General features: G+C 46.1%; 1 protein-coding gene across 1 annotated transcript in view; it reads left to right on the top strand.

The window, feature by feature from the left end:
- The window catches only part of LOC119977224 (interleukin-1 receptor type 1-like), a 70,911-nt gene extending 54,866 nt beyond the window's left edge, over positions 1–16,045 (top strand). Inside the window, exons 9-11 of the mRNA XM_038817940.1 lie at positions 5,851–5,994; positions 7,975–8,133; positions 15,657–16,045. Coding sequence (XP_038673868.1) covers positions 5,851–5,994; positions 7,975–8,133; positions 15,657–16,045 — 692 coding nt within the window. The remainder of the gene's footprint in view (positions 1–5,850; positions 5,995–7,974; positions 8,134–15,656) is intronic.
- Positions 16,046–16,657: the final 612 nt, after the last annotated feature.

Genomic DNA, 16,657 nt, shown 5'->3' with positions numbered 1-16,657 from the left:
TTTAACAACGATTTCAGCTATACCTTGAAGCTGCAGACCTGGAAGCTGCTTCAGACACCAGGAGGATTGTCTCTTCCTTTCCACGGCCGGGAACCATGCCATCCATATCTTCAACTCCCTCACATTCGCTGAAGGAGAAGACAAGTCCAAGTTCAAGACAGTCCTGCTCAAATTCGACAGTCACTGTGACATTGAGGTAAATGAAAGTTTTGAGCGCTACGTCTTTCAACAGCGTCTGCAGGATAAGGATGAACTTTTCAATCTTTCCTCACCCACCTTCGCATCCTCGCGCAATCCTGTAATTACGGATCCACCTCCGATTCGATGATCCGTGACCAGATCGCTTTCGATGTACAATCGGACCCCCTACTCCAGCAGCTCCTCAAAGTTAAACAGCTCACCCTTGTGACAGCCATTGAGACCTGTGTTCTGCATGAACACGCCACTAACCGATACTCGAACATTCAAGCTGCTGAAACGGTGCGGCAAGGCCCCGACATGGCAGAGCGGGTGCAAGCCATTAAACAGCTCCAGGGCCTGAGCCTGGATGAGGGCGGCCATTTTGCGCGCTTTTCATGGGCTCCGCATGCGACAATTGACCGAGGGGACGGCGAGGCCGAAGACCGCACTGCGCAGGCACGCACCACGTACGACCACACCGCGCATTCGTGGTGGCGCACCGAACGGTCTGACGTCACGACGTGCAGCAACTGTGGCTCCGCCCACTTAAAGCAGCAATGTTCTGCAAAATCCCGATGCTGTCTCCAGTGTGGCAAGCTTGGCCACTATGCAGCCCTATGCAGGTCTGCTCAACCTACTACCTCTCGTCACTCCCACCAGCCACGCAAGGATGTCCGAACCATCCAGCCACCGGTCACTGATTCCGATTCCGACTCCTACATGATTCTGGACCTTGACACCGAGGACCCCAAAGCACCATTTCGGGTGGGCATCATCACCAAACACAAGGTGCTCCAGAAGACAAAAGCCAAGTCTCTCCCAATACTGAGTATTGATCCAGACGACGGGTGGTGTGCCACCCTCACGGTCAACCGATCTCGCATCCGATTCTGGCTGGACACTGGCACTTCAGCCATCCTCATTGCGCAGTCTGACCTCAAAAGCCTCATGTCAAGCCTACCATACTGCCATCTGCCTGCCAGCTTCTGGACTATAATGGCAATGCCATTGCTGCCAGTAGCTCTTGCCAGCTTGTAGTGTCGCAACGTTCATTAAAGGCTACCCTGCCATTCGAAATAGTGGGATCCACTAAAGCTTCCCTGCTCGGTGCTCAGGCGTGCAAACTAGTAAACCTTGTCCAAAGGGTTCACTCCCTGTCACCCGCTGATGTTTCTGCATCTCAGGATGCCGACTTTCAGACACAACTGAACGCCATCATCACCCAATACCACGGTGTATTCGAGGGCATGGGCACACTCCCATACACTTATAAAATCTTGTTAAAACCAAATGCCATGCCTGTGGTGCATGCACCATGCAGGGTACCAGCACCCCTCAAGGACGCCTCAAGCAGCAGCTGCAGAACCTCAAGGACCAGGGCGTAATTTCAAAAGTTACAGAACCGACTGACTGGGTCAGCTCTATGGTGTGTGTAAAAAAAACATCCGGCGAATTACGCATATGTATTGATCCTAAGGACCTCAAACGCAATATTATGAGAGAACACTATCCCATTCCAAAGCGTGAAGAACTCACCTGCGAGATGGCTCGCGCCAAATGTTTCACCAAGCTAAACACATCCAAGGGGTTCTGGCAGATCCAACTTGACGCATCCAGTCGGAAGCTCTGCACCTTTAACACCCCATTTTGCCGGTATTGTTACAACCGGATGCCATTTGGCATCATCTCAGCACCGGAAGTGTTCCACAGAATAATGGAGCAGATGATGGAAGGTATCGATGGGGTTCGCGTAAATGTAGACGACATCGTCGTCTGGTCTCCCACCCCGCAGGAGCACATTGATCGCCTCCAATGCGTCTTCCAACTAATCCAAGAGCATGGCCTCCGCCTCAACAGGGCCAAATGCTCCTTTGGTCAAACAGAAATTAAATTCCTCGGAGACCACATTTCACAGTTTGGCGTGCAGCCGGATGCTGGCAAGGTATCTGCCATTAATGCCATGAAGACACCGGAGGATAAGAAGTCGGTCCAATTTCCTGGGGAAGTTCATCCCTAACCTCGCCTCCCACACCACGGCTCTCAGGAACCTGGTTAAGAAGACGACAGAGTTCCAATGGCTCCCCGCCCACGAACAAGAATGGCAGGAACTCAGGGCAAAGCTGACCAAGGCCCCGGTGTTGGCATTTTTCGATCCGGCCAAAGAAACAAAGATCTCCACGGATGCCAGTCAGTCCGGCATTGGAGCAGTGCTCCTTCAACGTGACAACGCCTCCTCATGGGCTCCTGTCGCATACACGTCACGTGCAATGACGCCCACCGAACAGCGCTATGCCCAAATTGAAAAAGATGCCTGGGCCTTCTGACCGGAGTCGCCAAATTTCATGACTATGTCTATGGACTCCCAAAGTTCACAGTCGAGACTGACCACAGGCCACTGGTCAATATCATTCAAAAAGACCTTAACGACATGACGCCGCGCCTGCAGCGCATTCTCCTTAAACTCAGGCGGTACGACTTCGAACTCGTCTACACCCCGGGTAAGGAGCTCATCGTCGCCAATGCACTCTCCCGATCTGTCACCACACCCTCCGACCCAGCAGGCTTAATGTGCCAAATTGATGCTCAGATGGCATTCGCCGCATCCAATCTGCCCGCCACGGACGAACGACTAATCCAGATCGTCGTGAGACGGCCACGATCCCCTGCTGCAACGTGTCATGCGCCACCTGACAGACGGGTGGCTCAAGGGCCAATGCCCTCAATTCTACAACATTAAAGATGACCTGGCGGTGGTAGATAGAATTCTACTAAAGTTGGACAGGATCGTCATTCCGCACAGCATGCGGAACCTCGTCCTTGAGCAACTCCATGAGGGTCACCTGGGGGTGGAGAAGTGCCACCGACGGGCCCGTGAGACAGGGTACTGGCCTGGTATCAACGAGGACATTGCCAACGCCGCTCTCAACTGCCCAACATGCCAGCGATTCCAGCCTGCTCAGCCAAGGGAGACCTTGCGACCCCATGAGCTGGCTACGTCCCCCTGGACCAAGGTGGGCATCGACCTGTTCCATACACTTGGTCGGGACTATGTCCTCATAGTGGACTATTTCTCAAACTACCTGGAGGTAGTCAGGCTATATGACCTTACATCGACAGCGGTCATCTGTGTGTGCAAGGAAACCTTCATTCGCCATGGCATCCCGCTCATGGTCATGTCCGACAATGGTCCGTGTGTTGCCAGTCAGGAGTGGTCCAATTTTGCTAAACAATACAACTTCACACATGTCACATCCAGTCCCATTACCCAAAATCCAATGGCAAAGCTGAAAAGGGGGTGCACATTGTCAAACGACTCCTGTGCAAAGTGGCCGATGCAGGACCGATTTTTACCTCGCCCTACTTGTTTACAGATCAGCTCCATTGTCCACTGGCCTGTCACCGGCTCAATTGTTGATGAATCGCACGCTGCAGACGATGGTGCTAGCCATTCATGTCCTGGACTTGGACAACCTTCCGGTCCTTCGTCGAATGCAGTTGTCTCGGGCCCAACACAAATCGTTGTATGACGCCCGTGCCACGGATCTCCCTGCTCTGACTCCTGATGACGATGTCCGTGTCCAATGGTGGTGGTTGGTCCAATGGTGGTTGGTCCGCCACCACTGTGGTACTCAGACAAGTGGCCCCCAGGTCATTTTTGGTTCGTCTACAAGACGGCTATCTTCTTCGCTGAAATAGGCGGGCACTACGACTCCTTCCTTGCTCGCCACCTAGATTGTCATGTCCTGCCTCACCATCACTACGAGCCCGTCACGGACTTTGCAGATCTCCCTTTCGCTCTGCCACCCTCTGCGACTGACACAGTCCCGCCCATTACAGACCAGGCGGCCCCTGACCCACCCTTGAGGCGGTCAACCAGAATTCGGCGCCCACCTCAGAGACCGAATTTATGAACTGCCTAAATTCATGGACTCTTTGAACTCATGAACTGATTGTTCCGTTACCCTGTTTCATTAACTCACCGGTTTGTACATACTGTTGTTCTAGTTATATTTTGTGTTACATACTGTCCATCTGCACTAGACACCTTCCGATGTAAATATCTTGAGTTTCTGTACATAGTCCTGTAAATATGCTCACATATGCCACACATAGTTAGGAACATTCATATACTACATTATTTATTGCCACGAACACATATTCTTTTAAAAAAGGGGGAAGTCATAATATACACATCAGTATACGATGGTGCAGAGACACACATTGACTGACACACTGCAAGACCAATCAACACACACAACACAGCAGCCAATCACCAGACAGGACACGGTCACTATAAAGTCAGAGGGCACTAGTTTTCCCACTCATTCGGGATGCAGCCTCTGAGACAGACAGAGTCCGCAGTCAGTAGAACAAACATCTACCATCTACCAAGTGCTAGCAGTATAGGCTGGTCAGGTTAGGTATAGGTCTTCAATCAATCTAACATAGTGTTGACCCACAGTGCAAGTATGTTTAACAGCTCTGAGTATCTCCCTAGGACCGTCAGGAGTGGCGCTGTTGCTAGTGCCTTCAATCCCGACCCTTGCACAAACTTTCTTCCATTCTGACCCACTGGGACAACCCCGTACTTAAGAACCCTTTAAGTACATACAGTCAGGGTTGAAATTCAAAATCAGTTGATAGCTTTAGATTGGCTTGCATAGTTAAACAAAATAGAGTTGTACTTCTACAAGTGTTGGTAGCCTGTCTATGTTACTGCTGAGGTAAACACAGTCTCCACAGATCCAGAGTACCCAACACATCATATAACACCTTCAGCTGTATCAGCCCCAACCTCGCAAACAAGGTGGAGGCATTCACCCTCTGGTGCACCTCACACCAGAACCCCTCCTCCATAACCTCTCCCAAAACTTCCTCCCACTTTGCCTTGATCCCTTCCAGCGGTGACTTCTCCGCTTCCAAAATAGCCCCGTAAACCACTGACACTAACCCCTTCTCCAGTCCCCCTGTCATCAGCACCTCCTCCAGCAATGTGGAGGCCAGCTCTGGATCTCCTTTCTGGCAAAGTCTCAAACCTGCATGTATCTAAATATTTCCCCCTGCTCTAGCCCATACTTCGCTCCCAGCTCCTCCACTCCTGCAAACCGACCCCTAAGAAACAAATCTTTTAGTGTCCTAATTCCTCTCCCCTCCCATCTCCGAAAATTTCCATCCCACTTCCCTGGCTCAAATCTTTGGTTCTCCCAAATCGGCATTTCCCTTGACCCTGCCCCCAACCCGAAGTGCTGGCGAAACTGCCTCCAAATTCTCAACTGAAGCTATTACTATCGGACTCCCTGAGTATCTCTCCGGGACCATCAGGAGTGGCGCTGTTGCTAGTGCCTTCAGTCCTGACCCTTACACAAACTTTCTTCCATTCTGACCCACTGGGACAACCCCGTACTTAAGAACCCTGTAAGTACATACAGTCAGGGTTGAAATTCAAAATCAGTTGATTGCTTTAGATTGGCTTGCATAGATCTACAATTGTTGTCAAATAAATCTATGTACCTCATTAAAACAATGTAATCTTTATCACAAAGATTTTCTTGATGAAACTTTCTCAACATATTTTTAAAAATTATATCAAGCCAAACTATACAACATGAGAAAATATAGTCTGTGAATTCAATCTTTCTTGCAGTCATATTTCTTTCATTCTTTTCTCAGCACCAGATTGGACACTTCATGTGATAATAATCATTGTTTCATTGACCTTTGTGATTTTGGGCTGTATATTAATGCATCTAATTTTCAAGGTGGATATGGTCCTTTGGTATCGTGAAAAGTTTGAATCCCACAAGCCCATTAATGGTAAATTAAATATTATTTCATATATTTTGATGTGTATGCCGGAATTCTAGAGCCATTGGGATTCTCATTTCCCACTGGCAGTGTACCCCGCTCGTGAGTTTTCCGGGTAGCTTTAATGGGGTGGCTTTAATCGAAAATCCCATTGACAAGTGGCGGGCATGGAAAATCCTGTCACCAGTAAACGATGCGCCACCGAGAAACACGCGGCTGGGGGACTGGAGAATTCAGCCCAAATTGTCTTTACATTTTATGGAGACGATAACATTGCTAGAAATTCCAGCTGTAAGGAGCTGTGTATATTAAACAGTGTATACGTTCATGCTCCGAATAAGATCAAAGCCATGCGGCTAAGTGCTGACGCCTGCGTGGGAACTGTGGCGTTTTACGACTCCAAAATCGGTACCGAACTCTCACCGATCCAGGGACCTTGAAGGGCTAGAAGCCGCGCCGGGTAAAACATCTGGCTCCCACGCCAAAAACTTCTGGGGAATAGCCGGGTCCGTGGCCCTGCATGCACACGGTGACGACCTACAGCGGTCGCGCCGTACAACATGGTGCCGGCCGTGCGCGGACCCAACCTGCCACATACTGCCCCGCTGGAAAATCCCGGGTCACCCCCTGCCCCACCCCCCCACCAGTAACTCAGCCCTTGCGGAAGCCCCCCCCCTCTGACCAACAGCATGGCTCTCGGCCGAATGTGGCGGTGCTGGACACAGTCCGCGGCCGTCACACCGGGTTCCGACCGCTGAGACCACACGTCAATTGCGCGGTTGGGACGGAGCATCGGGGGCGGGCCTTCCGATTACCCGCCAACGCCATTCCAATGGCGTGCGGCGCAATGATGCCATTTCGGAGGAGGCGTCGGAAGGGATTCACCGCCCAATCGCTGATTAGAATATCGCCGTTGGGCTTCGGAGAATCCTTCCCATTGTCCTTTGTTTCGTGGAGGTCTTGTGGCTCAATAGGTAGGAGCACCCCAAATCTGAGCTCAAACCTTCAGGTTCAAATCCCACTCTCGGATTTTTTGGCCACAGAAGGAGTATTCTTGACACAATTCAAACAAATTGATAATTAGCCTTTTAATCGTTCCAACCCTTCTGCATTATTCCCCAAAGGGACAAACGCTTGTGAAGATAGTAAATAAACACACCATTTTCCCTCCTGCCTGAGTGCCGAGCAGCACATGAGACACCTCATTTCTTCCACTCCTGAACCATTGGCAGATTATGCTCTGGGCTGTGTCCTTATCCAGGTTCATTTTAATATAAATAGGTTAGCCTGGTTCACAATTCATTATCAGGAGAACCGACTCGATGAAAGGGGAGTTACCACCAAATAGTTCACTAGATGTCAACCCAGTGTTCAAAGCCTGGCACTCTGGCCTTGTGCTCATTGGAGTGCAAAATATATTAAGAAGAGTTTACCATCAGTCTCATTTAAGGTGAAATAAATCAGATTTGTGTATTATCATCTTAGATTTTAGCTTTCCAAATTAAGCAGTATCCAATATCAGTCTGAGTTTAGGGCTACAAATGCCAAAGCGTTTGTACTATAAGTCTGAGCTTAGTTTATGCACATTGAGCAGAATCTAATGCTGCTCTCAGTTCATGACTGTTATAAAACAATATTGAATAGTTAAATATTATTTTACATCAACCGATATGTAATGTCAATTTGATTTTAAATTAACTAGTTATTTTTTTTTTGAGATTGTGTCAAATAGTGTGTAATGTCACATTGTTTCAATTATTTACATCAGTCTATAGCTGTATCTTCTGAGTTTAGGATGCCATATATTAATTAGTTTTATAGTATAAATTGCAGTTTAGAGTGGCATAGATTGAGCATTTTTGCATAATGTATGTAACATTTCAAATTACACATTTTACCAAATTGGTAAAGGTGCTACCATTATTCAATACAAGCAAATTACTTGCCATCTATTATTTTCAATATTAATAATTGTCTTTTACTATGCAGATGGCATGACATTTGATGCATATGTCATCTATCCAAGAACTGGTTCTCTGGGTAACTATAATACAAGTAACTTTGCTCTTCACATTTTGCCGAAAACCCTTGAAGAAACATATGGCTACAAACTGTACATACCTGGCAGAGATGAGTGTCCTGGTCAGGGTAAGATGAAGAAACTTAAATGAGAATCCTTTCCGTTACATATTGAAAGTGACTGAATCTTGATGATAAAGAGATCATGGTGGATGCTGAACAAAACTAGATTCCTTAAAAAAAAATCTTAGTCTTAATTTTATTGGTGTGTCGGTCATTAATTGGTCCAAAATACGAATGAAAGGTGGAAACTTTGATCTAGATATTACATTCTACTGTCATTATACTGTTTACAGATTGCATTCTGAGATGATGGCAAGTGTTCTAAATTACTTGAGTCAAAGAAGTCCCAAAAATTAGATGTTCCCACCTGGAACTTAAGATGTTAACTTCTGGTCTAAAGACACTTCACCTCTACGCGATCATGGGCCGAACACAGAAAAAAGCATGTAGCATCTACATGATGTAATTCTTCACTTAAAAATGAGTAATACATTTAAATTGACTTTGTGGAATAAAAATGAAAGACAGTAGTGGCTTTGACATCCACAGATGGAACCACTACTGTTGTTGAAATGTTCAAGCACTGACTGTAGGGAACTGTACTGTTCTGCGACAGTTTCTTTGATAAATTGTAATCTCCACAGGCAGACATTTCCAGATAGATGTGCCTTGACCTCTTTACATGTAGATAACTTAAGAGTGGCTCATTTTGAACAGTTAAGACGTAAACAAATCGCCTTTCCTGCCTCCTCGGTCCATCCTCTCCCTTTTCTGAGAGATTTAGAGGTACACATACAAGGACGTCAGAAAGTTAGCATGTAGGGAGAGCATACAACTAGCAGAACAAATGGTCTTCACTTAAAGGGGATTGAAGTGCAAGAATAAGGGCATCTTGCTACAATTGTAAAGGGTTTTGGTAAGGCTATGTCTGGAGCACTGTGCATCGCATTGGGCTCCATACTATACATTTAAAGAAGGATATACCGTATATACTCGCGTATCCTGCGATCTCGCGTATCATGCGACCCCTAAATTTTCGTCCCCAAAACATGATTTTATCATATATCTTATGTATCATGTGAGTCACTTTTTTGAGATACCAGATGACACTAGGCTAGGCATTCCGCCGTAAACAACCGAATGAGAAACAGCTGTTTTGCTGTTTCTAATCACGATAATAAACAGTTACCTAACACGTAACAAGTACCGTAACACATAACAACGATCGAATAAATTCTACCCTTAGCCACTATGGAGAAAAGATCTGCGAAGAAATATACTGCCAAATTGAAGCTGCAAGTTGTTGCCGAAGCGGAACAAAGCAACAACGTTAAAGCTGCAAAGCTGTTTGGTGTTGGAGAAAGCTGTGTCCGAAACTGGAGAAAACAAAAAGAAAAATTGAAGGAAACTCCTTCCTATAAATGCGCAAATCGCGGGTCGAAATGTCATTGGCCGCAGTTAGAAGATAAAGTATCAAAGTGGGTGTCCGAAAATCGAGAAAATTGTTATATTATAACACGATCTAAAATAAGACTTTATGCTTTACGAGAAGCAAGAAAAGTCCCGGGTGGTGTACGCGGTTCATGAAAAGACATGACTTCGTGTTAAGAAGAAAAACAAAAATTGCACAGAAACTCCCAAAAGAATTAGAAGAAAAAGTGACTAGTTTTCAAACATTTGTAATCAAACATCGCAAAGCTAACAGCTATAAGTTATCGTGCATTGGAAACATGGATGAGACACCCGGGAATTTTGATATGCCATCAAACTCAACTGTTAATAAAGTCGGCGAGAAAAGTATTTTTATCAAAACTACAGGGCATGAAAAGACACATTTTACGGTTGCACTAACGTGTATGGCAGATGGGACGAAACTTCCTCCAATGGTTATCTTTAAATGGAAATTAATGCCCAAACTAAAACTTCCAAATGGTATCATTGTCCATGTCCATGAAAGAGGATGGATGAACGATAATGGCTGCAAGATTTGGCTGAAGAGAGTTTGGGAATCAAGAGCAGGTGGTTTACGACACCAAAAAAGTTTACTTGTGTGGGATATGTTTAGGTCACATCGAGTGGATTCTGTTGTGAAAGCTGTTCGCGAATCGAACACCGATATAGCAATCGTTCCAGCTGGCTTGACTAGCATCGTTCAGCCACTTGACGTAACCATTAATAAGCCATTTAAAGACAATATAAGAAAGAAATGGAATGACTGGATGATGGAAGGAGAGAAATCATTTACGAAGGGAGGGAATATGAAGGCTCCGGATTTGCTTCTACTGTGTTTGTGGGTAAAAGAAGCATGGGCTGGGATAGATGGAGATTTGATTGTTAAAGCATTTAAAAAATGTGGAATAGCAAATGCTTTGGACGGAAGTGAAGATGATGCTTTATTCGAAGATGCAGGAGAAGAGGATGAAAATATTGAAGACCTGGAAGATGATCAGTACTGCCTCGATGAAGAAGAATTCCAAGCTTTATTTGATGATGACACTGATAACAATGAAAGCGAATTTGAAGGATTTTAGTTTACCTGTAATAGTTTGTTTTAATAGTGTTTTTATTTTATTAAATGTTAATTAACCTACATATGTATTCCTGTTTTATATTTCATTATGTCCAAAAATAAATATAATAGTTTAATTAACTACTGAGTACTATTTGACTTACCGTAAATGGATACGGTCTGCTTAACAGCCTAACAGCCTAATATTGGCCAGCACTTCACACCCGCAAATTTTGTATCTCGCGTATCATGCGACCCCCCAAATTTAGGTTACAATTTAGGTTTTCAAAAGTCGCATGATACGCGAGTATATACGGTACTTATCTTGGAGGCAGTACAGAGAAGGCTCACTAAATTGGTTCCTGGGATAAGAGGGTTATCCTATGACATGAGGCTGAGTAAAATGGGTCTATATTCTCTGGAGTTTAGAAGAATGAGATGTGATCTCATCAAAATATATAGGATTCTGAAGGGGATTGATAGGCGAGACCCCAATACATTGGCTGGGATTCTTTGCTTGGGAGGCGATGTTCTTCCGCCCGAGCTGAATTGCACCTGATTTGCGCTCACACTGGGAGTGCAAATCAGGAAGCATTTCCCATTCCTTAGCCATGCCAAGGGAATCCCGTTATCAGGCTATTATTTTGAGTGGATGAGCGAGGTACCACGGCTAGCCACCCCCTTCCCCTGCATCGCAAATGAGCACCCCTCCCCCACTGCATCACAAATACACCCCGACCCCTGCATTAACTAGATGTCCTTCCACCAAGTATGGGGGTGGTCTGACCCACTGGCCCGCCACTGGCCTGCCAGAGCCCCCAAAAAGGGCATCTGCCACAGAGTCTCCCTAAATAGGGGAACACCCCACAGAGACCCCCAGAAATATAATTCTGATAGGAAGCCCTCCATAAATGAGACCGCTGTCAGAAAGCCTGCCAGAAAAGAGATCTCTGACTGGAAGTTAGAGAGCAGTATAGACAGAGGCAATGAAAAAGATTACTGTTGTATCACTCACCTGGGCATACGCTTAATGGCTCAGACAGAGGAAGCACCACAAGTCAATTCCTGCAAAGAGAAAGCAGTGACCTGTGTTTAAACCCCTCAGATCCTTGAGCTGCAAACCATTCATTAATTTCCCTTACTGGGCTGTGTTTGGCACCTTCCACACACACACACGCACACACACAGCTGGGAGTCTTGCTTCATGCATCTTCCTTCATGGTTCACTAACTCAGGGGTGGCAAATGGCACAGTGGTTAGCACTGGGACTATGGCGCCGAGGACCCGGGTTTGAATCCGGCTCTGGGTCACTGTCCAAGTGGAGATTGCACATTCTCCCTGTGTCTGTGTGGGTTTCACCCTCACAACCCAAAGATGTGCAGCTTAGGCGGATTGGCCACGCTAAATTGCCCCTTAGTTGGAAAAAATAATTGGGTACTCTAAATCTTAAAAACAAAAAAAAATGGTTTAGTGACTCTGAAGTGCCCGAAACACAATGTTTCAAACGCCAATCACTTCAAAGAGAGTTAAGTGAATTCCAATCACCCTCCCCGCCCCCTCATGCTTGAGTGATTTTGAAGAGCTCAGCTGGAAATGGACAGCACTTAACTCTCTGGTATTGAGGGAGGAGGGTGGCCCTCAAATGGACTTTGGAGGTAACTCCCTAGGTCCACCACGTCAAGGCCATGCTGGGAAATGCCAGTAGTAAATCCTGCCCATGTGATTCCCAGCCCAGAGGACCGGACAATCACACGGGCATGGAGAATATGGTGACGGCCCGCGAAGTGTCATGCAACTGCAAATCCTGATCCCTCTGCCAACAGGGGCCTGAACATTGCAAAGGTGCCGGTCCCATTTTTACCATGGGTGCCCGTTTCTCTGCCGCCTCAGGAACCTCACTACCAGCGGCGGGCTGCAGAGAATCCAAGCCGTTGTTTCATTCCCCTGGATGGGGAATCTAGAACATTGGGTCAAAGCATCAGAATCAGTGGTCAATCACTGAGGACTGAGATAAGTCAAAGCAGATTTTCTCACTCAAAGGCTTGTAAATCTTTGGAACTGTCTATCCCAGAGGATTATGAATGTTCTGTTGATGAGTATATAGAAGAATGATATTGATAGATTTTTAATATCACAGGCAATCAAGTGATATGTGGGGCAGGCAGCAAAGTGATGTTGAGGTAGAAGGTCAGCCCTGATTGTATTGAATGGCGAAGCAGGTTAGAAGAACTGAAGGATATCCTCCCCCTCCTATTTCTTATGTTCTTATGTTCTCAACAACCTGCAGATACAAAGATAAGCCCAAGAGGATATCCACAATTGCTGTGTAAACTTAATGCCAATGGCAAACAGCCAATATGGCCGACTTGGCACTAATGCTCCACATAGGGCTCCTCTCATCCCTCTACATTTAACTCCATCAGCATGTTGTTTTATTCCTTTCTATCTCATGTTTTTGTCCAGCATCTCATTAAGTGGCTTAAGTGGGTCGATGCAGACTCGATGGGCCGAATGGCCCCCTTCTGCACTGTATGTTCAATGTTCTAAATGCATCTGTACCATTTGCCTCAACTACATCTTTTGCTAATGCATTTCACATTCTTATCACTCTCTGAATAATTAATTCACTCCTGGATTTTAATGACTATCTGATCTTTAAAGGAGTTTTCAACACCCTAACATTGGGTGTGGTAGCTGTGATTTGTGGCATGACCATGCAGTCCAGATCAAGGTGAAGATACAAAATGAAACCACCCATCTTACCTGAATAATGTTGGTGCAAGTTCCTGGACCTCCACAACTTCTTCCCCTTCTTAGTTCTGTTAGTGAGCTCTGGGGACAGCAGGAGGCGTTGGTAGTGTTGTTGCAGAACACAAAGTACAGGCAGACTGCACTTTCTTAAAGGCACGCTGACTTTTAAGGGAAGCTGTGCAAAAGCGTGCAAATGTTTTCAGACAGAGGGATCCAGATTAATGGATGGAGTGCCAGAGATATTAGTGGTCCAGATGGACTAGAGGAGAGATCCACGTGGAAAGGAGACCCTATTGGACCACCCTGCGATGGGAGCGGGAGCTGATAGCTAAGAAGGTCAACATCCAGATTCAGGAGCTGAGGATCTGACAGTACCACATGAAGTCAAATGATCTCACTTGGGTGGTTAAAATCAATGAATACATCATCACATGATGCCTCCTACCCAATGCACCCCCAACATTTTATTTTGTTCAATATATCGCACCCCCATCACCCAGTGAAGGGTGGGTGTGAGCCTGGAAACATTGGCAGGTGTGTGAAAATGAGGTGCAGTTTCTGGGTGAGACTTGAGTGTCAGGCACTGGTATTAAGTGAGTTATTATACTGTGTTGCATTGTACCCACATGAGAGGCTGGTGGAGTGCTGGGTAGGAGATGTCATATGCCGATGCATTCATTGACATTGACCCCTATGTGAAGTTATTGGATTTATTTTAGCATTGCTGCCAGGTCCTCAATTCTAGACTATGATAGCTGACCTCCCTGGTCATCGGCTCCTCAATCTCTTCTGAGGGTGGGGGTCTTTGAGAGCCTCTTTACCCACCCCCTGCAGAACCGTGACTTCTCGCTTCCTGCCCATTTTTACCACCAAGGCATCCAGCATTGCATGTATGACACGGGAGAAACCTTTCAGCCCTGGTGTTCCAATTTCCTTGTTTCAAATTGCAACAATAGTATTGAACAGCAACCTCTTGTAATTAATTGCAATTTTTCTTCACGAGGGGACAGATCGCCTTTAAGAACAGAAGGCTGATTGCTCAATGTGAGATGAGCAAACACTGATTAGCCTCCTGCTGAGCACAGAGGCAGCGAACACCATGGCAGATGCTCAGTCCTATGTGCTACGTGCTCTATGCATACAATGTCCTAATAAATATTAGCAACATCCTGTGCCTCGAGCATGCCGTTCAAAATGTGCTCTATATTTATTTTTGTCCTTTAAGCTTGTTCTATTGATGTTCTCATAGGTTCACTCTGATAAATGGAAAATTATGTGAAAAAAATCTTTGCTCTTTGCGACTACAATCATAGAAATGAGGTGGCAACACCATCTAACTTTTGCTAAATCTGACACTGTGGCACTATAATCAGTATCAGGCCTCTGAGTAACTGAGTGCCTATTTTAAGTAACCACTTGGAAGTTGACATACCTGCAATAGGGATCGCAGCAGGATATCTCCCTCTTCTGAATTTTGCATCTAAAAACATGCACAATTGAAACCAGGGGCGCAATTGTCCCAAAGGGAGACAAAGTGCTGACGCCAGAGTGAAAACCGGAGTGTTTCACTCCGGCGCCGGAGGCCGCTCCTCGTCCCTATTCTCCCACTCCCAGGGGGCTAGGAGCGGCGCCGCGTCAATTACGCGTGCCGGGCCTTGATGCCCGCGTCAAAGCAGCGGCGCGTAAATGACGCGGCCGGCGGCGCTTAAATGACGTCACCCGCGCATGCGCGGGTTGGCGCGTGGTTGCCGTCCTCCCCTCCGCCGCCCCGCAAGACATGGAGGAATGATCTTGCGGGGCGGCGGAGGGAAAAGAGTGCATCTTTCAGAGACGCCGGTCCGACGATCGGAGGGCACCGATCGCGGGCCAGACACCTCCTGAGCACCCCACTGGTGCTCGATCCTCCCTCCCCCCCCTCCCCACAGGCCTCACACACAGTGGTCACGCGCTGTTCACACCGACAACAACCAAGTGTTGTTGGCACCGGTGGGAACCGGTCGGATTAGGCAGGCCGCTCTGCCCATCCGAGCCGGAGAATCGCCGCTCGACCGTTAGAAACGGCGAGCGGCGATTCTCTGAGCAGCCTTTCGTAAAACGCGACATGCCGTTTTTGGGGGGGGGGGGGGTGGGAGAATCGTGTGCGGGTGCCAGGGCGGCGTGGCGTGAATCGCCCGGCATTCCCGCGATTCTCCCACCCGGCGTGGGGCCGGAGAATCGCGCCACAGTTTCTTGTCCAATTATTTTTGCTTGCCTCTGTATAATATTTCACAGAATTACTGTTAACAAGAAAGTAATTACAGCACGTTTTATGCCTGATTTATATTTACAGCTGAGGTTGAAGTTATTGAAGAAAACATAAGGAAGAGCAAAAGACTGATAATCATTTTGGCTCAAAATCCTTCAGCTGATGGCCAGGGACCCTCTGGATTTGAACATGAGATTGGATTATTTGAGGCTTTAATCCGGAATGAAATGAAAGTAATCTTAATTGAATTGGGGAAAGGTGGTCACTTGAATGACTTTCCAGAATCCATAAGACATCTGATTCAAAAAAATGGCACTCTTAAATGGAAACCGGAGAGCTCTTATTCAAGATTTTGGAAACAAGTGAGATATGAAATGCCAGTGAGAAGCAAGTCTGGAACATCTACTGTACATGACTCAAAAATAAAAGTGGAGTTGGGTGATACAAAAATACTTGATAAAGAGCAAAGTTAAATCTAATTTTTACTGCCCTCATTGACCTGATGGACTTCTGCTGTGCTGGAAAGAATGTGCTGATGTTGCATACGATTCCCAAATAAGGTTAAGCTTGAACTTTTCTTACTTTGGAAATATCAACCTCGTGGCTTTTATTTTTCTAAATGCAGCCTTTTTCAGATGTTTGTCATTCTTGTACATCTTATGGTAAATTTTCTTCTTGTGGACTCCTGACAAGGAGACATGATGAGGCGACTTACCCATCAGAGACAATCTGGTAAAATTAATCGATACAAAATGATGGGCTATGTGCGTACGATATCCAGTAAATGTTAGCAACATTCTGTGTCTGGAGCATGTCATTCAAAAAATTACCCTGTATTTATTTGCATTTTTAGGTTCACTGTAAGATTTTGAAAATTCTAAAAAATTTTAGGTTTGTAATATGTGGACTTTATTGTTTAACCACGGTTTAAATGAAATAGTTTAGTTTGAATTTCCATGAGTGACAATGGACCATAAGGGCAGCTGGGATATTTAGCCAGTGCTTTCTGTGAGAAACAGCTATTTAATTGCTTTACGATTTTAACTTTTTGAGATTTTTGACTTGGAGCTGCAAGCTATCTAAAC

The sequence above is a fragment of the Scyliorhinus canicula genome, chromosome 14 (assembly GCF_902713615.1).
Source record: "Scyliorhinus canicula chromosome 14, sScyCan1.1, whole genome shotgun sequence".
Classification (NCBI taxonomy): Eukaryota; Metazoa; Chordata; class Chondrichthyes; order Carcharhiniformes; family Scyliorhinidae; genus Scyliorhinus; species Scyliorhinus canicula.
This window is presented reverse-complemented; position numbering and strand designations above follow the sequence as displayed.